Source organism: Fusarium vanettenii, assembly GCF_000151355.1.
Source record: "Fusarium vanettenii 77-13-4 chromosome 9 genomic scaffold NECHAsca_6_chr9_2_0, whole genome shotgun sequence".
NCBI lineage: Eukaryota > Fungi > Ascomycota > Sordariomycetes > Hypocreales > Nectriaceae > Fusarium > Fusarium vanettenii.
Window position 1 is genome coordinate 1,444,533 of NW_003315877.1, and position 21,396 is coordinate 1,465,928.

At 53.3% G+C, this 21,396-nt stretch overlaps 9 protein-coding genes across 9 annotated transcripts; 4 read left to right on the forward strand and 5 right to left on the reverse strand.

The window, feature by feature from the left end:
* Nucleotides 1–262: 262 nt before the first annotated feature.
* On the forward strand, nt 263–6,012 carry NECHADRAFT_84951 (uncharacterized protein; the record flags this gene model as incomplete). Its single annotated transcript, XM_003050092.1, has 2 exons — nt 263–5,384; nt 5,435–6,012. The coding sequence occupies 2 exons, from the start codon at nt 263–265 to the stop codon at nt 6,010–6,012; spliced, it is 5,700 nt and encodes a 1,899-aa protein (XP_003050138.1).
* Nucleotides 6,013–6,512: 500 nt separating this feature from the next.
* Nucleotides 6,513–7,741, reverse strand: NECHADRAFT_84952 (uncharacterized protein; the record flags this gene model as incomplete). The annotated part of the gene is made up of 4 exons (XM_003050487.1): nt 6,513–6,524; nt 6,602–7,457; nt 7,537–7,642; nt 7,699–7,741. The coding sequence occupies 4 exons, from the start codon at nt 7,739–7,741 to the stop codon at nt 6,513–6,515; spliced, it is 1,017 nt and encodes a 338-aa protein (XP_003050533.1).
* A 256-nt stretch (nt 7,742–7,997) lies between these two features.
* Nucleotides 7,998–9,420, forward strand: NECHADRAFT_84953 (uncharacterized protein; the record flags this gene model as incomplete). Its single annotated transcript, XM_003050093.1, has 2 exons — nt 7,998–8,992; nt 9,042–9,420. 2 exons carry the CDS (start codon nt 7,998–8,000, stop codon nt 9,418–9,420), a joined length of 1,374 nt encoding a protein of 457 aa, XP_003050139.1.
* A 203-nt stretch (nt 9,421–9,623) lies between these two features.
* On the reverse strand, nt 9,624–11,180 carry NECHADRAFT_48822 (uncharacterized protein; the record flags this gene model as incomplete). The annotated part of the gene is made up of 1 exon (XM_003050488.1): nt 9,624–11,180. The coding sequence occupies one exon, from the start codon at nt 11,178–11,180 to the stop codon at nt 9,624–9,626; it is 1,557 nt and encodes a 518-aa protein (XP_003050534.1).
* Nucleotides 11,181–11,585: 405 nt separating this feature from the next.
* On the reverse strand, nt 11,586–13,912 carry NECHADRAFT_63731 (uncharacterized protein). Its single transcript, XM_003050489.1, has 2 exons — nt 13,773–13,912; nt 11,586–13,525 (listed from the first exon to the last, which is right to left on the reverse strand). The coding sequence occupies exon 2, from the start codon at nt 13,501–13,503 to the stop codon at nt 11,830–11,832; it is 1,674 nt and encodes a 557-aa protein (XP_003050535.1). The 5' UTR covers nt 13,504–13,525; nt 13,773–13,912; the 3' UTR covers nt 11,586–11,829.
* Nucleotides 13,913–14,738: 826 nt separating this feature from the next.
* NECHADRAFT_123410 (uncharacterized protein) lies at nt 14,739–16,522 on the forward strand (the record flags this gene model as incomplete). Its single annotated transcript, XM_003050094.1, has 2 exons — nt 14,739–14,827; nt 14,881–16,522. 2 exons carry the CDS (start codon nt 14,739–14,741, stop codon nt 16,382–16,384), a joined length of 1,593 nt encoding a protein of 530 aa, XP_003050140.1. The 3' UTR covers nt 16,385–16,522.
* Nucleotides 16,523–17,188: 666 nt separating this feature from the next.
* On the reverse strand, nt 17,189–17,900 carry NECHADRAFT_96336 (uncharacterized protein; the record flags this gene model as incomplete). The annotated part of the gene is made up of 3 exons (XM_003050490.1): nt 17,189–17,292; nt 17,331–17,615; nt 17,705–17,900. 3 exons carry the CDS (start codon nt 17,898–17,900, stop codon nt 17,189–17,191), a joined length of 585 nt encoding a protein of 194 aa, XP_003050536.1.
* A 207-nt stretch (nt 17,901–18,107) lies between these two features.
* NECHADRAFT_96337 (uncharacterized protein) lies at nt 18,108–19,389 on the reverse strand (the record flags this gene model as incomplete). Its single annotated transcript, XM_003050491.1, has 4 exons — nt 18,108–18,225; nt 18,259–18,468; nt 18,539–18,624; nt 18,775–19,389. The coding sequence occupies 4 exons, from the start codon at nt 19,387–19,389 to the stop codon at nt 18,108–18,110; spliced, it is 1,029 nt and encodes a 342-aa protein (XP_003050537.1).
* Nucleotides 19,390–19,868: 479 nt separating this feature from the next.
* On the forward strand, nt 19,869–20,849 carry NECHADRAFT_63735 (uncharacterized protein; the record flags this gene model as incomplete). The annotated part of the gene is made up of 1 exon (XM_003050095.1): nt 19,869–20,849. The coding sequence occupies one exon, from the start codon at nt 19,869–19,871 to the stop codon at nt 20,676–20,678; it is 810 nt and encodes a 269-aa protein (XP_003050141.1). The 3' UTR covers nt 20,679–20,849.
* Between the last annotated feature and the right edge of the window lie 547 nt (nt 20,850–21,396).

Sequence of the window (21,396 nt, forward strand, 5' to 3'; positions counted from 1 at the left end):
CGAGCCGCGCCTTTGACTAAAGAGAAGACCCGATTCCATTCTTGTATACTAAGTATGGATCCCCTCTTTCCCGGGTTCATTTGCGCCTCATCTACCCCTGAAGTTACGAGCCCTGCTCCAAGCTCCAGCGCGCAGATTAGCTCGCTAGCCCCTTTGCCTTTGCACCGGGACCCTTTTGCTGACACGATCGCGCAAAGTATTTGCTATTCACATTCAACCTCGACCTCTCAACTACGAGCCGACCGCCTGACTCGGCCTCGCGATGGCTTCAGAGTCGCCAAACGCGGCGTGGCATCCGGCTATGATGCCTAATAACTCCCATGCTCCCAGCTCCACCGAGGCACCCGCGGATCCTGCACAGGCGACGTCATCAACAACAGACACGGCTGTGCAACCCAGCAAGCCTGCCGATCAAGATACCCAGTCGCAACCCGAACAGAAGCCCTCTGAAGGAAGCGACGCTGCCAATGCTTGGTTATCGCAAGATGGTGATGATACCGGCGATTCTTGGTTAGCCTCGGAGGTTTCAGCACCTCAACAACCCGAACCCGAACAGCTTCCCGATCAGGCTGCCCCTGAGAAGCCAAAGACAGGGACAGCTTCGCCCTCAAAGGCGCAGACATCACAACACTCCAGCTCCATGTCCTTTGCCCGGACTGTGTCCCACGAAGTGAGCTTCGGTGACGACGACGAGGGAGATTGGAACCTTTCTCGCACAGACACCGACCCCTTTAAGTTTATGCCTCCTTCCGATAGAACAAACTCTTTTCCAGTTGTTCCCCCTATGCAGCCGAACTCGGATATGCACAATCACCAGCCACTTCCCTCCAACCAGGCTTTGGATGTCTTGGAAGAGACGGAGAAGGATGTTGACGCGGAGGAGCAAGCGTACAAGCAGCAAGGTGCTACCGATGGATTGGACGCGCCGCGTCGTGGCCATTCTTCTTCGATCTCCATTGGCGGAGAACTCAAGAGCCCCGAAGGCCAGGCCTCCGAGGCACGATTTGAGGAGGGCATTCCTTTGATTTCACAGTCTGCAGGAAAGGAGGAACAGAGCAACGAACCCACTGGGGCCCTGAGCTCTTTTGATGATGGAGATGCAGAGGACGAGGATTTCTTCAAGCAGGTGGAAGACGGCGGGAATGCTGTGCCTGATCAGGCACCTGTCCCTTCTCTGGAGCGAAAGTCGACGATGCAAGTTATGGATTCGTTGAACACTGGCACGATTTCGCGGCAACCCACTCTTGAGGAGACTCCCGAGGAGGACGAGGAGGATGAGGAGCCAGCCAAGCCTGCTGCTACTGAGCCGACCACAACTAAGGCTCCCGGCAAGGAAGATTTGGAATCGAAGTGGGAACAAGCCTTTGCCGACGATGACGATGAAGATTTCCTTCTCGAGGACACTGGTGCGGACGGAAAGCAGGTCGACCCGGCTGCCTTCTTTGGGAGCGATGATGAAGGATTCTTGGAGGATGAAGAGCCAACTCCTACCCCGGCGCCTGTGGCTACGCGCCAGCCCTCAGGATCCAACCCCTATCTCCCTCAGAAGCAGGCAAACCAGCATGTGCCATCTCCATATGCTCCTAGCGCGCCGGTCCAGGCTGCACCCATCCACCCTACTTCCGCTTACAATACCCCGGCTCCCGGAACAGCTCCTATAGGGTCCTCTCCTCAATATGGCCGAGCCCCTCCAGTACGTCCTGAGATGCCAAAGGCACAGAGTTTCGCAGACAAGTCTAAGGGAGGCTATCACTCACCATATGATCTTCCCACCGACCTTGTCACCAATGTGGTGAAGCCTCGGAAGCGGGCAAGCATGCAACAACTCTCCCTGGCGAACCATCTTCATGCCCCGGTTCAACCTCCCCCGCGAAGTGCCAGTGTTGGCATGCCTGGTCCTCCTACTAGGCTCACTCCTCCCTCCTCTAGCCATGGCCTGCCCAGCCAACACCCTCAGTCGCCCCCGAAACCTACGACGCCAGGACTCCAGCATCATGAGAACTTCTTCGAGGAACTGCCCATGACTTCTAGGCCACGTCCTAGCTCAAGGACAAGCCATAGGGGAGCTTCGCCAGCTCGCCAGCCACCAATGACCCATGGGACACATGTCCCTTCGCCGTTGATGCCTTCAGCATCTGCAGTATCGACTCAGATGGCACCTCCGCCTCTCCCTGCAATGGCCGTTACACCCAGTCAGGCTCCTAGTCAGCCGCCAGCTGCTCAACAGCCGGGGGCCAATCTGGTTGCCCCTGAGCGAGTCAGCCCCTATGCAGCTCTGGCCAATTCCGCCAACCATTTGCCTCCTCCAACTTCCGGTGCTTCTCGATATTCTCCTGCTCCCACACATGCCGGTAGTCATACAGCACCACCTGCTCCGGCAAGCAGCCGTTACTCCCCCGCTCCCCCGGCTCTGAAATCGCACGGATCCTATGGCCCTGTATCTGCATCTGCCGTTCCCGCACCGATGCTGCCTCATCAGCCACGAACTTCCAGCCCGTTAACGCATTGCGAGAGTTCATTTGAACCAAGACTCAACCGGGTTTCATCTCTTCCTCCCACACGCGAGGTAGAGGAGGAGGATGATCAGCCTACTCAAATTAGATCTTTGAGTGCTACTCATGCTCCTGCCCCCTACCACGAGTCGAAGTATAACCCCGCGTCTCCTCCCAAGGTGCCCCGGCAGACACCACCTCCCCCAAGCTATGCTTCGCAGTTTACGCTCTCCCCCCCGAAGCAGTCGGGACCATATGCACCTATTGCTGCCCCAGCTGCGCCGGCTGGCTTTGTGCCACCTCCTCGAGCTCAGACGCAATCGCCAAGCACTTCATTTGGCCACAAGCAAGCCCAGAGATCGGCCGACTCGACACGCCGCCCCTCATCTGCTCATTCGCATGACTCCCCAGCTACGGCAAAGCCGTCGTACGCGCCCTACGCTCCAGTGGCCCCCGTTGCACCGGCTGCTCCATCTGCCACATTTGTTCCTCGCACTCGGGGCCAGTCCATTAACATTAACATGAACATGGTTGCGCCTACTGATGGGCGGGAGAATGATCCCCTTCAGCGATGGAGAGGTGTTCCCGTCATTTCTTGGGGCGTTGGTGGAACCGTCGTTACATCGTTCCCTAAGAGCATCCCGCGGTATGGCATGAACCAGTCTGTGCCCATGATTGTGCGGACTCCTGGAGAAGTCAAGATTCAGAACGTAAAGGACATTGAGCCACTACAGGATCACTTGGCCAAGTTCCCCGGCCCCCTTAGGGGCAAGTCCAAGAAGAAGGAAACCATTACCTGGCTCAACACTGCTATCGAGGCCTTGGAAAAAGACCTGCCTGATCTGTCATTCCACTCGCAGCTTTCTTTGGAGGTCAAGCGATCCATCGAGCGTTTGCTTCTCTGGAAGATCCTTCGCATTTTCATTGAACATGACGGTGTTCTGGAGGGTAACGCCGACGCTGAAAAGGCTGTTCGCCTTGTTCTCTCCCCAGGCACAAAGACTCCCACTGCCGATGACGACGCACTTTTCCCTACTGCTAGCAGCCTCGGTGGTCAGCTTGCCTCAGTCACCTCGATGCAATCCGATGGCGCTGATGTCTCAACCATGGAGCAGATTCGACATTATCTTCTAAGGGGCGATCGTGAGAAGGCTGTTTGGGCCCTGGTCGACAAGCGACTTTGGGGACATGCTATGCTCATCTCGCATACCGTAGAGGGAGACCTCTACAAACGGGTGGCGCAGGAGTTCGTCCGCAAGGAAGTCAATTACCCTGGCCATCCCAACGAGTCTATGGCTGCTCTCTACAAGATTCTCTCTGGAAACTATGACGACTGTGTCGATGAGCTCGTCCCAGTACATGCTCGAGCTGGCCTTCAGCTTGTGTCAACTAATGCAGGCTCAGGTCCTACTAAAGACACTCTCGACGGATTGGACAAGTGGCGAGAGACCCTGTCTCTTGTCCTTAGCAACCGAAGCGCTGACGACACCCAGGGCTTGAATGCTCTTGGCAGCCTTTTGTCTAGCTATGGCCGGGCTGAGGCGGCTCACATCTGCTTCATGTTTGGTCGCAGTGGATCCATCTTTGGAGGATTGGACGACGCCAATGCTCACTTTGTTCTCCTTGGAGCGGACCATCGCCAACAGGCAGACCAGTTTGCAAAGGAGACAGAGGCACTTCAACTCAGTGAGGTTTACGAGTACGGACTGTCGCTTGCAGGAGGCGTCCATGCCGCCGCTGGAGCTCCTCATCTGGCGGCTTATAAGCTTCAGCATGCTATGGTCCTTGCTGAGTATGGCCACCGGGACAAGGCTCTGGAGTACTGCGATGCTATCTTGACAGCTATTCACTCTCAGACCAAGCGGTCGCCTTACCATCACCCCATTCTGGAGACCGCCGTCGAGGACTTCATGGTGCGATTGAAGCAGGCGCCGAAGGAAGACAGCGGTTCATGGATCTCGAAGCCTAGCATGAATAAGGTCTCGGACAGCATGTGGAACAGGTTCAACAAGTTTGTTGCAGGAGATGAAAACGAGGAGAATGGAGCTACTGGAGAGGCTGGACCATTCAACCGCCCCTCTGGCGAGTTCAGCCGGTCTCCCTCCGTTTCCAACTTTGACATCTATGCTCAACAGTCACCGAGCTTTGGCATGACCCCTGCTCAGCCGCCTTCCCAGGTGCCCATGAGCGCGGCCGCATCCAGATATGCCCCGGCTGCCGCTGCAGCTGGAGCTCCACCTGCTTCAGCAAACCCTTATTCTCCCACTTCGCAGTACACGCCTGGAAGAACTTCGATGGATCGGGTCTCCAACGAGTACCCTCGGAGCTCATACGAGCCCGCCTACCCTGGCGCTCCTTCATCCGCCCCGGCTGCTTCAGGTGACAGTTACGCCCCCCCAGTTCCTCAGCCCCCCCAGAACAATGTTGGTGTTGAACCCTCTGGCCTGGCCCCGGCGGCTCAAATTACGCAGGCGTACTCGCCGGCTGGCTACCAACCTTACGGAATGCCGACGCAGACCAACAACTCTACGACTGATGATGACAAGCCTACCGAGCCCTCGCAACAAGGATTCCAGCCTCTTAGCTATGGCTATGAACCCCCACAGATGAACTCAAACCCTCCGGAGCCCGAGACGCCAGTCAATGCTGGGGAGAGCAGCAGTGGTGGATATGAACCTCCTTCATTCCAGCCCTACGGCTACGAACCTCCATCCTATGAGCCGGACCCCGAGCCGACAGCCGAGGGAGATGAGGACACACCTAAGCCTAAGAAGAAGAGTTTCATGGATGATGACGATGACGATTTCCCCTCGATGAAGGCCAAGGAAAAGAGCAAGTCGGAGAAGGACCGCGAGAACGAGGAGATGTTCCGTAAGGCTGCTGAAGAAGATGGTAAGGAATCTGCCAAGCATTGTGATAGCAACATGCTAACAGTTATATAGCCAAGCGTGCCGCTGCCCAGCAGCCAGCCAAGAAGGGTTGGGGCTTCGGTGGATGGTTTGGAGGTAGCAAGAAGGCGGCTCTCGACGCTCCTTCACCTGGTGAATCATCGCCTGGAAAGCCCATCCGTGCCAAACTTGGTGAGGCCAGCAGTTTCGTGTACGACCCTGAACTCAAGCGATGGGTCAACAAGAAGCCTGGTGCCGAGAACACGCCTGCGAAGACGGCCACACCACCTCCCCCACGCGGCGGACCTCGATCTGTGTCGGGAACTCCTCCCCCTCCCCCTGGAACTCCACCACCGCTGGTGACCAGCAACAGTGCACCACCACCGCTCATGCCTCCCAAGGTTCGTGCTGGTACACCTGATCTGACAAGGACTGCTTCGTCCGACAGCCTGGCACCACCTCCCATGCTTCGGTCTGTCTCCAACACCAGCAACGGCCCACCAAGCAGGCCTACTACAAGCATGAGCAACGCCAGCAGCATCGACGATCTGCTCAGCGTCCAGCCACGCAAGGCTAGCGACAAGAAGAAGCCACGAAAGAGTGGGCGTTATGTCGACGTCATGGCAAAGTAAAAGAAGGAAAGAGTTGTAATTCAGGGCATCAAGCATTTGTACCGATCTCGGCATCGGTAAGCTGTGTCTAGGCGTTATTCGGGGGGTTCATGTCTTGGATGAACCAATCTGTACTATAGACTATCGTTGTGTTTTATCATACTCTCGGTGGCGCCGAGGGAAGACTGGGCCTTGGTGGCTGTAATACGCCAGTTGTACACTTGAGGGAGTGGAAGAGAAGGACTTTTGATTGTAATATTTTGGATCAGCGTCAAGATTAGAGATGGCGGCTCGAGACACGGTTATGACTCGAAAGCCCGGTATCAGATACGGAACGATAATGCGTTGAAGATTCATTTCTACCAGTTTGCTTGACTGTATGCATAATATGTGACCTTGTACCCTTGCTCAAACACCAAAGATATCCTGCCCAAGTCCATAATGAAAACGACCCAGGCCCTGAGATGTGTTTTGCGAACAACTCCAACGCCGAAATCAAGTCAACATCCTCTTCTCGATACTCAAATCAGACACTGTATGATTGAACATAGTACTGTTATTGTTAGCATGTGCTGGAAGCAAGCGAGGATATTTGCAAGAGGATACTTACTGTCACGACGGAATCGTCTGCCGCAGCATCATCGTACTGGGGCACATATACATAGAGGATTAAAGCATGATCATGGGCAAAGCAAGCAATCACTCTGCCCTCCAGTCGACCAACACTTAAGACACGACTCCAGTCCTTGCCATCCACGCGAACAGTGGCCCAACGATCTGGGCCGTCCTCACGGAACTTGGTACTGGGGTGTTCTTCAACAGGGCAGTCCAGCTGAGCAGGATCCAGCTCTGGGTTCTCCAAATTGGACCAGACGCTGCAAATGTCAGTGTTTTCCGTCGCCATGCGAAGACGTAAGCCACCGTGCATGTTGGCGCTAAGCTCGAGCTTTGGTGATTTTGTGGTGGTAGAGGATCCAGAGCTAGAGGCCATGGCGAGCTTGGTGAAGCGGTCCGAGATGGCCTTGAGCTGAAGAAGTGGCGGTAGTTGGATGTGCACGTCTGGTTCACGCACTCGTGGTTGCATGATAGTTTCAACAGTCTCTGGATGAAGAACCCGCACGGGAATATCCTGTGTGATAATCTTTTCGTGCTCGCGTCTCAGAGAAGTTTCCAGGTTCTCAGCCTGGAACATGTCGTCATCATCAAAGGGATCATCTCCTGCACCAGAACCCGAGGGCTTCGCGGCTCCTGGTGCATTGGAAGGATTGGCAGTGGTTGTGGTGATGGTCATGGATAGCACAGGCAATCCTTCCTTCTTGGTTAGGCGGAGGGAAGCAGATATGCTATTGAGGGCGGACTTGAGGGCGCGCTGGAGTGGTTGAAGGGGAAGCTCTAGGTTGATGGTGTTGGATGCTTCTGCGGATTGGATGTGATAGCCGTCAAAGATGAAGTCCATGGCAAGCGAGCTGGGCAGGTGTTAGTGGATGTGTTGTTCCATCTGCGATGAAGACCAAAAAGATGAGGCATTCGAGGGCAAACACGTACGCCCAGACTTGCGATCCCATATCTGGGATGACGGTGAAGCGTGCCGTATCATCGCTCAAGCGCAACCAGGCGATCTTCTCAAGAGAGCCAAGTGCAGCCGTGAGCTCTGCGAATGTTGTGGTCAGTAGGGAACTATAAATCAAGGAAAAGTGAGAGACAAACTTGCAAAGGTGCGAATGTTTTTCAGCTCCGTGCGGAACCGCATATTGAAGTAATTTTAAGTTCAATGTGGTGATGGAATGGAAGTATTGAAGTGATTAATGATGCTGAGGTTGAAAGTGCAAGTGCAGGGGCCAAGCTCGACGGCTGCCTGCCCCACCAAAGCTTAGCTTCTAGAATCCCCCACCAACAATCAACAACCTCCCATCGACAACCACGTCAACCTACGCCTACACCTTCACCTTTACGCATTCCCCGTCCAACATCGCTTTCGCTTCTGTACCGACACGACACAAAACACCATGTCTCACATCTCGACGGCTCAGGCGGGCCTCGCAGCCGTCGAAGCCAAGAAATGGGACGAAGCACTCCCGCTGCTGTCAAAGGCCCTCCAGACCTCACCCAACCCAGCCTGGCTAATCGCCCGCTCCAAGGCCCTCATCGGCAAGAACCGATACCAGGAGGCCCTCGACGACGCAAACCTCGCCTGGCACACCGCCTACGAACGCAACAAGCGACCCCTTCTCTCCGAGGCAAACTACCGCCGCGCCGTCGCTTACTTTCGCCTCGGACAGTACGCCAACGCCGATGCGTGCTGCGTGTACGCTATTCGACTCATTAAGGGGTTCCCAGCTGTTGAGAAGGCGGATCCCGTCAAGGCTCTGACCGACGCCGATGGCTTTTATACTGTGACTTCGGAGGATGCGCAGCGCGAGGCTAGAGAGGAGGCGGAGCAGGAGGCAGCCAAGAATAAGGGCGCCGAAGGAGGCATGACGCTGGATGGCCTGGATCTTGGACCCAAGAACAAGGAGGCTAGAGCTGCCAGTTCTCTGCGCTTCATGATCCTGGCCGCCATGGAGAGGCTTGAGAAGGACGACCCGGCGCGAAAGCTCACCACGAGCGCCAAGCCCGAGCAGAAGGACCTCGCGGATCTAAAGATCCCGGATACAAAGCCTGCAGAGGCCCCAGTCGCCAAACCTGTCATCCCCGCTGATACCCAGCCGCGGCTCCAGGACTTTCAGAGTGATGTCACCATGTCGGTGTCCATCTTCTCCAAGGGCGTGAACAAGGAGAAGCTTCAGGTTGAGTTCAAGCCATTCTCGGTTCACCTGGATGCGACTATCTACCCCAACGGTGATACTCGACCATTCGATCTTGAGCTCTGGGGTGAGATTGATCCTTCGGCTTCCAAGCACACGGTCACGCCCAACAAGGTTGAGCTCAGCCTCCGAAAGAAGACGCCTGGAAAGTGGAAGCAGCTCAAGGGTGATGGCAACAAGCCCGCTGCACCAGCTGCGTAAGTGGTCTCCCCCGTACATGTACGCCGATATGCTAACAATGGATAGGGCTGTTGAATCCCTGAAAATAGCCGAAAAGGCTCCAGAGCAGCCCAAGACCGAAGAGAAGCAAGAGTCTGCTCAGCCCACTGAGTCCAAGAAGGCTCCCGAGGCCTCCAATGCCGCTCACCAATACCCCTCTTCGTCCCGCACTGGACCCAAGAACTGGGACACGCTGGCCGACGATGACGAAGCCGAGGACACCAACGACGTCAACTTTTTCTTTAAGAAGCTGTTTAAGGGCGCCACTCCTGAGCAGCAGCGCGCCATGATGAAGAGTTTCACCGAGAGCAACGGCACCAGCCTCAGCACTGACTGGAACGACGTTAAGGATCGTACCGTGGAAACTGTGCCACCGGAGGGTGTCGAGGCCAAGAAGTGGTCGTAAGTGTCACGATGGCTTACACCGATGATGAGCAATGAATTTGTTTGCAACTTTCGAACGTTTGGCGCATGGGGAAAAGGGGACGCCGGGAAAATAACCGGCGTTTTTATCATTGAGCTTCCATAGCCATGAATCAATCAATCAGTCTACAACTACAACTTGTCGCTATGCCGTGTCTTGTACATCATCACCACATCTCGCTTTCTTTAAACATTCAACCGCTCATAATGCTCCTGTCCCAATTGCACAGCTCCCTTTGCCTTGAGATCTTGAACTGCACTGTCAACTTGTCCCTTGACCTTGTTGAACCATGGCGACGCCTTCAACTCTTGATCCTCAGCATCACGACTCCATTCCTTTCCACCACGATACTCAGCTGCCAAACCCTCAGGAACATGCAACGCACGGCTCACAAAGTCCTCACGGGCAATGTACGCACCCCTCAACCACCTCGATCCACCACCAACATCAAAAGCCTTTCTTCCGTGCATAACCCGCAAGTTATCAAAAAGCACACACTCGCCCGGCGCCATCTTCATCTCAAACATGGCATCCGGATCATTAATCAACCCATCAAACAACCTCGCAGGCTCAAGCCACTCTCTCGCATCCACACTCGCAAGCTGGAACCGGTCCTGGAAGGGTGGACTCCAGTACACGGCAGCCATGTTTCCATCTACACCGACGTCAAAGAGAGATCGCTTCTGACGGTAAAAGTAGCCGTGTTTCTCATAGTGGTAGGGAATTCGCACGCGGGCGAGATTCTCCACGGCCGAAGAGTTTTGTAACCAGAGGAGTTTTCCGGCGTGGAGACCATCGCTAAAGAGAGATTCTCCACCGTTGCATGAATTCTCAAGACAGTGAAGCAGTTGGATCGCGGGAGGACTTTCAAGATACAACAGATCTTGGTGAAGACCGAGATAACCACTGGTGTAAGCGACGTTTTCCGCATCAGGTTTCGCCCGGACGTCGAACGTGCGGCCATAAAACGTTTCCTTGATGTTGGCAATCTTTGTCGTTATGTCAACGATGGCGTTTTCGTCGTGCGGCACATTCTTGAGAAATACGAGACCGAGACTTGCGAGGTCGAGGAGAGTGTGCCAGAATGCGTCGCCGCCTTTGATAAACTCTGCATAGTCAATCTTGCGAATCCGAGACTTGATCGTCTGTGTGTCCCAGAATGTTCTTCCTGTCTTGGGATACACGGCGTCCTGGCGGGGATAAGGGAGTCTCTCAACGTCGCGGTGTCCGAGGGCTGTTTCGATTGACTTCCAGGGGAGAACCATTTCGTGGCCACCCTCGGCGAGACGGGGGATGTCGTTGCGGAATGAGATACCCACGCCAGCTTCGTCTAGTCGGATATCGTCAATGGCGATGTCGGTGGGAATGTCGGTTGTTGCAAAGCTCTTTTGTCCAGATGCGGGATCAGTGCACTTGAGACAAGTACAACTATCCCTCAAGACAACAGAGTCAAGCCTCGTCCATCCTCCATTCTTCCGATCCTCAATCTGTATGAACCTATCCCCGCTCGTCACAGTGACTCCCTTGTCCGTACCATCCAGTACAGTTCTAGCCTCAAAGGCAGGAGGTGTGTCGAAGCTCTTTGTAGAGATGCTCCGTAGAGCCGGGGGGTTGAAGCTGTGATTCTGCCCATGAGCACTTGCTAGGGGACGTTGTCTTGAAAGAGCACCAAGACTGCGACGAGGGATTGAGAGGGTTAGACTTGAGCCGGCGACTCTTCTGAGGACTCGATGAGAGAACATGGCGTAGTCAAGTCTTTGCGGTTAAGTCTAGGTGACAAACCACACTCGAGCTGGAACCAGTTCTTTATAAGAAGCAAGGAAAAAGTAAAACAGTTCAACTTGTTATCAATCACATCTACATCCAGAAACCATCATCGTACCTCGGCCAAAAGGGACGCAAAAGAGCTCCATGTGGGGTTCCTTCGGCCAAACCCCGCGTTTCTTGGACCCGTCGATAGCCTCAATCAGAAGCAAAAAATGAGACGACGCGCTCCGGACCTGGGGGAGTCCTCGGATCACATTGAGGCTTACAGCTTGCAGCTCTAGGGACAAATCACGGATCACACTGAAAGCAGGCCAAAGCAGCATGTCAAGCGTCAAAGACCTGGGGAAATTCGGCTATGTATGGCAAACGGCAATTGAATATCCAATCATGATAATTCGAGGCCCTCCAAAGGGACTTTTCGGCCGGCTGTTATTTTGAACTACATAATCATACAGCCAAGGTAAAAATTCAACCTCGAGAGCTCCACCAACGCCTTTCACCTTGTCATGTCAATGTCAAAGACTCCGCCCTTTGTCCGGCACATCTGTCTGTAGTCCACGTGTACACATTCATACATAGCTAGCCTTGTCTGGCTGCTTGATTTTGTAGTCTCGGTAGATTTGCCTACCTGTTGCGATTGCTCGACCATCGCTTCACCATCACTTCTCTAACCTTGTACATCTTGAAAGCCTCGGCGATGCCCTTGTCCAGAGCCTCTTCAAACTTGGAAGGGGGTGGTACGTCCACGTAGACCAGCACAAGGCTCTTGGTAACGTGAGAGAGAACTCGAACGGTTCCATGCAGCCACTGCCAGGACTTTTGAGGGTTCTGCTTCCCGACCTGCTTCCACTGAGGATCCGAGTACGACGGAATGACAATCAAGCCAAACTCGGCGTGGTCAAACACCGGGCCTCGGGTGTAGAGCAACCAGTCCACACCAAACTTGATGCCCCCGCGTGGCACCCATCCCAATGACCTGAAATGGTGGTAGACAGCATAGTGAACGAGAAAGTTGTCGTCGGGCTGCAGGGCGGGATCCTCCGGCTCAACGCGGGGTGGGAAGTAAGAGTATTGCCGAAACAGCCTCAAAAGCTCCATTGAAGACAATCGGCTACCAGAGGTAGGGTCGTTGACTGTCAATGCACCCAGGCCGAAGCTTAGAAAGAAGGCTTCCTCAGGCATCAGCTGGAGGTGTTCCATGTTCTTAATCACGCGTTCCTTGCCAGAGCCAGATGCCTCTTCGGCAGTGGTCGCATTCCCGTTTAGCGAGACCGACGCTGCGGCATTAACATCCGCCAGCCCGTTCTGCTTCGCATTTGCAGCTGCGTGTTGGGGGCTGGGGGGATCGCCAAGCCGGAAGGTTGTTGATTCGACATTGGGCGAAAACCGAACACTCTTCCGTCGCTTCAGCGGCTTCGAGTCGTCTGATTGGGTCGACAGACTCGAGCTCGACACGCGAGTGTTAATAGAAATCTTGCCATTGGTAGCAGCCCCGTTCGACCCATTGGTGGACGATGGCTCATCCAGGAACAGGGCGTCTCCATTGATAGCATTGCCATTGGCGAGGCTGTCAGAAGTCGCTGCCGTAGCAAGAGCAAGGTCCGCCGGGGAGTTGGGGAGAGCCAAAAGCGCTCCCGGGCTAACCGGTGAAGCATAGACGGGAAGTGTAGAGATTGAGATCGGCTTGATGGCCTTGGGCTGCGCAATTTCGGTTGGCTCCTCGGCCCGCGATTCTCGCTCCTTGGCTTCACGGGCTTTGACCTTTCGAGCTTCAGCTTCTTGAGCTTCCTCGAGTCTTGTTTGACGAATTGCTTCTTGTTCAAGGCGAGCGCGTTCCCACTTGGCGCGCATACGCTCTTCTCGTCTTTGTACCGTCATGATCTCGCTGACGTGAGCATCTGCGAGACCTTGCCTAACTTTCTCGCGCTTCAGCCAGTTCGGCTCACTTCGACTAAGACTACCCTTTCCATAGAAGCCTTGCTCCCAAAGGGCTCTAGTAGAGACTTCATCCGTGATATGGACCGAAGACGTAGCAGGAGACCACACTCCAAGATGCACAGCAGCCGGTTCCGCCGGGGGCGGGGACCAGAGCTGGCCTAACCAAGCGTATGCGACATGGAAGAAGGATACGGGGTTGTTTGGATAAAAGGTCGGAAGAGGAAATGTTCGGATCGGCGCTGGAAGGGCGTAGATCTGATGCAGTGAAGGTCCTCGCTTCTGGGATTGCTGGGGTGCAGCAGGATCCGAGGTGGGCGGGGTACCGACAGGCTCTTTGGTTGATGATTGAATCTCAGCCATTTCTCGCCGGTGTCATCTTGGTCTGTGGAACTGTCAGCGCGAGTCTCGGATTGTGATGAACGAGTCAAGCAAATTGATGACAGCGTGTTGCTCAGATACCGTTGTAGTCTATAAATCAAGGCGTTCACAGAGGCCAAATGAATGGATCCTCTTAGCACAATGAAAGGTGTCATCACCGCAACAGGGCACCCAAGGCTTGGAGATGCTTGGGTAGGAGAAGACGAGGAAAACTCGCCGGGTACAAGAGTCAAACAAAAGAGAATGCTTACCTGTCTAGGACATCGCCCTGGCGGGACACTGGCTGAGGATCAAACCTCGTGGCCATTCACAGCGGCGCACTGTTCAACCTCTAGAGGGAACAATGGCGATCGCTTTGAGTGTGAAGCCGGGGCGTCGAAGCAAAGAGTGCTTCGATGTGTTTGTGGTTGTTGAGAAAGATGATGATGGGAGAAATTTAATTTCGGGCGGCTGAAAACTCGAGGTTTTCTTGAATTGGAGCTCCCCACTTTGATGCCTCGTGCGCAAGGCGTCAGGTTACGGAGCGGGCTACTAGGAAATGCCCGAGGAGTGCCGAAGGAAAAATTCACTCCGGCAGAGGGGATCCCAATCGCTTGAGAGGATGAATTGCAGAGATGGTCAGCATAGAATGTCTTTCGTAGATTTGTTGCATTTTTATTCTCGTTTTTCTCCTTACGTAGTAGGCAGCAATGGCAATCATTCTCCTTCACTGGCACTCAGATTTGGATAAATTCACAATGGATCGGTATAAAATATGAATACAAGTTATGGAAGCTTATACCTTGCATAATAGTAGAGCGCAATTTCCCGCCCCGAGTGGACGCTACAGTCATCACCTTGCCAGCCACAGAAGCATCTGCCATGTCAAATGCACAAGTCGACAGCAAAAGGGTTTAGAAATCACAAGACACCATGGCTCTGCGCCATCCTAAATGCTCCTACTAGATAAGTAGGTATTAAAATATTATAAGATGGAGGCTTATTACTTAGTCTTTCAATTTTTATTATTTCCTTGGATTATCATGCTTCCATAGCTGCTATTAAGCAAGGATAAGCAACTGTCTCTGCCACGCGGGTGAGAGAGGGCCGGTCCTCCCACATAATTTCTATGGGGCGATCATCACCCGCGTCCCGCGCAGCATGTACCGCTCTCCCTCGACAACTTGCTCTCGACAACCCTCAACACCCATGAGCTTGGTACCTGGTCAAATCAAGTCATGGATTCCTGGAGAGACTACTTCGCGCTCGGCTGGCTCATCTTAGCCGGCGTCGTCATTCTAATAATCTGCATAGGTTTGCGCTCAATGTAAGCCGCCATTCGCTGCCGACCTACCCTTAGCTCTAGCTGACACGCAGCAGCTCCAGAAACTTCAACCACCCCCCAGGTCCTCCAGTCTCTCCTGGCCTCGGTCAAAACGCGCCGCATGTCACGATAATTCGACCTGTCAAGGGCATCGAACCCAGACTCTACGATTGCATCGCCGCCTCGTTCCGCCAGGCATACCCCCAAGACAAGATCTCGATCCGCCTTTGCCTCGAAGATGACAGCGACCCGGCGTATCCGATCCTCCAAAAGGTCATCGATGACTTTCCCACGTTCGACGCCCGTATACTGCTCGAGAGGGATGATTCTGTGCTGGGCGAGACCATCAACATGGGCCCCAATCCCAAGATCCGTAATCTGAGCCGAGCGTACCGAGAGGCCAAGGGTGATATTATCTGGATCGCTGACTGCAACGTCTGGATGGGCAAGGATGTCCTAGGACGCATGGTGGACAAGCTCATGGGCTATAAGTTGGGCGGCGGCTCGAAACCATACAAGTTTGTCCACCAGCTACCCATCGTTGTTGATCTGGTCGACTACTCGAGGCCTCTTGCAGCGGATGGTCAAGCACTGTTAGCCTCTTCATCTGAGGAGGGCTTTGCTTCGGACCCCATTGTCGATGAGGACTCGGGAGAGACGCCAACAGTCTTGTCCCAGGGCGGAGGCCGTCTTGACGAGATGTTCATGGCCACGTCGCACTCCAAGTTCTACAGCGCTATCAACACTGTCGGCGTTGCACCTTGCGCTGTTGGGAAGAGCAACATGTTTCGCAAATCTCAGCTGGACCATGCTACTGATCCCATTCTGAACCCCAGCCTACCTCAAGACCAGAACCTGCCAACCGGCGTCGACTTTTTCTCTCACAACATTTGTGAAGACCACATGATCGGTGACCTGTTATGGAACACCCACTTTCCTGGCTTCAGAAAACATGGACTTGTCTGGGGCGACCTTGCTGTGCAGCCCATGTCGGGAATGTCTGTTGCCGCGTACGCTGCAAGGCGGTGTCGGTGGCTGAGGGCTCGAAAGTATACTGTACTTTCAGCAACCCTACTCGAGCCGTTTACAGAGTCTTTTCTCTTTTCCACGTATCTCTCATATGGAATTACCACATTGACCTATTTCAACGAAGCATGGGGCATTCCTCAGACTTGGAAAGCAATGGCAATCACTTGGCTTCTCTCGATCACGATCTGGATGATTGTGGACTGGTTCAACTTTAGCTGCTTGCACTCTGGTAACACCATCGAGACAGACGAACATACACCCTGCTTCGCCAAGGGCTTTGCCTCTTCAGAAGGTCTCCCAAGCAGACGATTCTCAGAGTTTGTGCCAGCATGGATTGGACGAGAAGCCCTGGCGTTTCCCATTTGGGCATGGGCCGTTCTATGCGGGAACACGGTGAATTGGCGAGGCAAGGAATTTTACATTCGCTTTGATACGACAGTGTATGCAGTCGAGTCTGAGGAACGCACTAGGGATGTCAGGACACCAGAATTGGAGAGGGGAACGTCACGAAACAAGCATCGGGTTGATTAGACGAGACGATGAGAACATGAATGCTATTGGCATGAGTTTAAAAGAGAAGGAATCAGCGAATAATGAGTTATAAAACGGCATGATCATGGACATGATAGATACAACAGCGGATAAGAAAAGAATAGAAGCTTGACCTTTAATGTAGCTACCAAACATGGTTCCAGAGTTGTGCCTGAGCATGTCGATGGATAGGGGCGTAATGGTGTGTCACAGCATCTGCAGGCAGCAGATCTCCCCAAGCAATTGGCCAGAGCAGAGTCAACCAATCTCAAAATGGTTTGGTCCTGTCACCAGGACTTCTAGTTCTCTGCTTTCCCATTTTTCATAGCCTTGTCAATGATATGATTGCTCTGCAGGCTTCCGAGATGTCAACCTTTGAGGACTCGTTGAGCGGCTCATGTCATTTAGACTCTCAACAACCGATCTCTTGGCTCTTTGAACATTGGCGTTTAGCCATGGAAGTATTTAGCCTCGACTACTAATTAAAAGATTCCATCCGCGTTGACCGGAAAGATCAAGCCCACAACTTGCCAGAAAAAAAGCCCAGGACCACCATACCTTTCATATCACCCCTTTGATATTCTACTAGATCTAAACGAATATTAGACACTCTTCAATAAGGCGTCCTGGCACTCGAGTTTTCATATGTTTTCAAAGTATCATGTTTCCCTCTACCTGTAACTCCTTGTCGTTTTCAATGCTTGAGATGCAAGCACCTCCGAGTTCCCGCCTACAAACATTCCCCGGCATCCTTTTTTTTTATCCCAAATGGCCTTGCCTTTTCCCTTGATATTCTATCATCCTTTACCTCTTCGGTCTTCTTCTCACAAACCATTTCCAAAACCGACGGTGGTCGTTCAGCTCTAAGACATCTCGACGTCCTTGTCCTTGCTCTCCACAGCCTCTTCCTTGGAACTCTCGCCCTTAGTGCTCTCCTCTTTCAAACCCTCCTCCTTATTCTCCTCCTCCATAGAACGAATCGAGGCCAAAAAGTAATCAGAAACTACCTCCTTCTTGTTAAAGAGGGCAAGATCGAGGGGAACGTAGTCCCGCTCGTTTGCCAGCGCCGGGGATGCACCCTGCTCCATAAGCAGCTTGACTGTGTCAAGATGTCCGCCCAGGGCTGCCCAATGTAGACCCGTGTTTCCGTGCTCGTTTGCCTCGTCCAGGAAGGCTTGCTTCTGCTCCTTTGGCCGGTTGTCAAAGTACTGGATGAGTTGTCTGACGATTTCTAAAGTATTATAAGTTAGAAATGACCCAAACTCGTGCAATACTCATTCGAATTAACCAAAATTCAAAGAAAAACCAAACCCTGCATACCTAAATGTCCATTTCCCGCTGCCATATGCAGAGGAGTAGCCTTGGCTTCATCTTGAGCAGCAGCCACAATCTCGGCGGGGTCAACCTTCTCCCGCTCAGCCAGAGACTTGATGGTCTCGGTCAGGTCCTGCTGCTCTCCGGCTCGAGCAAAGTAGATGAGATCATCAATCTCTTCTTCTGTGAGTTTGGGCGCCATCTTGAAGGGGGTTGTGCTTGGTGATGTTTTCATGGATCGCCTTGAAATTTTGCGACGAGGTGAGGGGACTGTGTGCGCATTTGCCCCGCAATTTCTGCACTGTGCGGGGCGGTTCTGGTTCAGGGTAGGTAGACAACTAGGAAACAGAGCATTTCGCCGGAACATTCCTAGCAAAATGGGGTCGACTATACTACCCCAACCCAGCCTCTACCAATGTCTAGCAGAGCCTCCACCCTTGATCAGACCTCCAGTAATCGCATGTAAACCCTTCCGAATAACCTCATTCCCGGGTGATTTCCCTTTGGCGTCCTTCTTAGCCATCTCCCTCTCCCTTTCAAACTCCCTCCAAGGCCTACACCCATGACAAAACCGATGCTTGCACTCTGTATAATCCCATCGCCACGGCGTCGTGTCCTGCCTGCAGATGTGTCCCTCGTTGGGTCCCTTGTCACACCTGCAGCACGCCCACCCCTTGACCATGCACTCGAGGTACTTGCATCCAACCTCGCGGCACGACCCTCGCGTGTAGACGACGGTAAAGTCAACGGAGCCGCACGCGCTCTCGGAGCTGTCGGCCATGTCGTCGCCTGTCGAGCAGTTGATGTAGCGTCGCTTGCGCTCGTGGCCGCAGGCGAAACGTCGGTATTCGCAGGTGCACATTGTATACCATCTCGGTGTGTTGCTTTCTCGGGTTCGGTAGTGTTGGTGTTTTGTCAAAAGATGACTTGGGTAGGATTTCCGTGCCAGAGTCACAAACTCGTAATTTATCTCTTTTGTGTTTGCTATTCAGTCACACAGATTGCTTACAAGCTGGCCAAACATGCTCTCTATCTTGTTCCTTGGTTTAATCCCCCCGTTGTTCTCTGTTCGTCACAGTGTCCGTCTTTGCATCACGCTCCATGTACGCTTCCACAGTTGTTCCCTGCGGCCACTCAAACACCTCTTCACCCAAAGTCTTGAACCCAAACCTCTCATAAATCGGCTTCCCCTTAGGAGTCGCCTCGAGGAAGCACGGGAGCTTGTCTGCGTCTGCCCGCTCAAGACCCCAACGCATCAGCAAACTCGCTGCTCCCTTGCCCATCCAGTCCTTGTGCGTCCCGATGCACTCAAGATACCAGTGTGGCCTATCGCCCATATATTTACGGTGCCCTTTTGTCATGGCTCCAAAGAAGTCGACGGCGAGTTCTCCGTGGCTTGGCCAAGCTTCTACAGGTGGCGGATCATCGATAGAAGCTCCGGGGAGACACCATTTTGCAAAAGCGATAATTTCCTCGGCCGAATCAGGTGTGTTTTTATTGGTGACGACAAGTAGTTGACAGGAAGAATCCACAAGCTCGTCCTTAAATGAGGCGTCCCAGAAGCGATCTGAAGCTTCAATATTCTTCATGAAGACGTGGCCTCCGATAATGGTATCTCCAAAGGCCGAGTAGTAGACGCCGCGCATAGCGTGGATGTCATCCAATTGGGCTTCGCGTAGCTGAAGCGGCATTTTCGTAACCGAAGAGCTCAATAGAGGTACAAGTTTCGAGATATGTTTCGACTTTGACTTGATACGAGGTCTTTATAAAGTCGGAAATGGCAACATCGCGCTATTTTGCCGGGCTCCCCACACATGCCGTTCTCCAGGGTCCACGGCGAAGGAGTCATAGAGGCAGCTACCCCGGAGCAACTGCAGACAACCTCTCTACCCGCTGCTTTTGATAAGAAAACTACCTGCCATTTTCAGGATTGAATGCTTCCTTTGATTCTCGCGATGCTTCGTTTGGTGTTGAAACGTCATGGCTGTTCTCGGCTTTAACTGGGCACCATCGGAGTTCATTTGCCCCGCGCGCCCTTCGCATTGGACACATTGACAGCAACACTATAACTCTAACTCAACAGGATGGATCTTTGCATATAAATGCAGTCTTCCTCTTAGTTACAAGCCTTCCTCAACCCAATTAGAGTAATCCATTCCCAGATTTCATCATGACCAACGACTTTGCCAAACAGCTCAAGGCTCTCCACAAGCCCTCCACCCCCATCGTCTTCCCCAACGTCTGGGATGTAGCCTCTTTCAACACAGTCGTCTCGCTAAACGACGATGCATCAAAGCCAGTCAAGGCACTTGCCACCGCATCCTGGGCCATTGCTGCCTCGCTAGGCATCAAGGACGAGGAGCTCACCCTGGAACAGAACTTTGACGCCGTCGCCAAGATCGCTTCGCTCTGCAAGGCTGCCGGCATTCCGCTGTCAGCTGATCTGCAGGATGGGTATGGGGAACAGATTGCTGAGACGGTAAAGAGAGCTGTTGAGATTGGAGTTGTAGGCGCCAATATTGAGGATACCATCCCTGCCACGGGTGCCTTTTATCCCATTGATGAGCAAGTCCAACGCCTCAAGACAGCCCTCCAATCTGCCGCAGATGCAGGATGTCCAGACTTTGTCGTCAATGCTCGCTGCGACATGTTCCACTTCGACACAGGCCTGGATGAGGCTGACACGATAAAAGAGGCCATCACCCGCGGCAAGGCGTACCTGGACGCGGGGGCTACAACGGTGTTTTACTGGGGTGGTTCAGGGAGGGGACTGCGGACGGCATGGGTGGAGACGCTGGTGAAGGAGCTGGATGGGCGGGTCGCGGTCAAGCTTGCGCACGGAACGGAAGATGCGTTGTCTACGGCTGAGTTGGCGAGGATTGGAGTTGCTAGGATCAGTGTTGGACCAAGTCTTTTTCTGGTTGCGCAGGCTGCCGTTAAGAAGGCGGCTGTCAGCATACTCTCTGGCGGGAACCTGTAAGCACACTTGTTCACCGAGACATAGACTACTGTTGGCATCTTTTGATGGGTTATCAAGACTTAACGTTGATGGAATCTATGTTAACCGTGAATATTCACTCCGGCAATTCTCCATACGCATCCTGTCCCATCTCTTGAAGCCGTTAGAATAGCCTCTGATAGTGAGGGAGCCAAGTGAGTGTGGCTCAGTGCAGTGCTCAGTGCAGGGGAGCTTGCTAGCTCGTTGCCCAATCAAGTTTAGCGCCGGCAATGCCCAAGCCAAAGAGCACCTCCCCGATGACTCCTCCTCGCCTTCAGCCAGCGTTCAAACCATTCACGAATTCTCTAAAATCTTAGGCCCCCAATCCCTCCAAACCGACCAAGCCAATCGGACTTCAGATCGAATCTTGTCCCCTATGGAGAGCTTTGATGCCTATCCACGGGGGTTGCCTAAGCCCTGTTTGCCCCTCTGCCTGGGCTGTGAGATGCAGGGGTCCAGTTCCGCCTCAGACGGCAGATTCGTTACGGGTACGGGTCTTTGCTGATGGTAGGCGAGCTAGATGCGGATGAGTAACATGCCGTGAGGCGAGATGGACTGCTGCAGCCTGCTGGCAAAGTGTATCAACTTGTTGTTTTGAAGTTTATAAAGGACCTCAACAGAGTCAAAGGAAAATACTCCTCATCTTCATTCAACTCAACAAACCTTGACTGTGGTCACTTACAAAACCACAACAAAGCAG

What these genes read in the sequence shown, in the direction of transcription:
- NECHADRAFT_63731 (XM_003050489.1), bottom strand. Translation starts at nt 13,503, where the DNA reads ATGGCTGAGATTCAATCATCAACCAAAGAGCCTGTCGGTACCCCGCCC.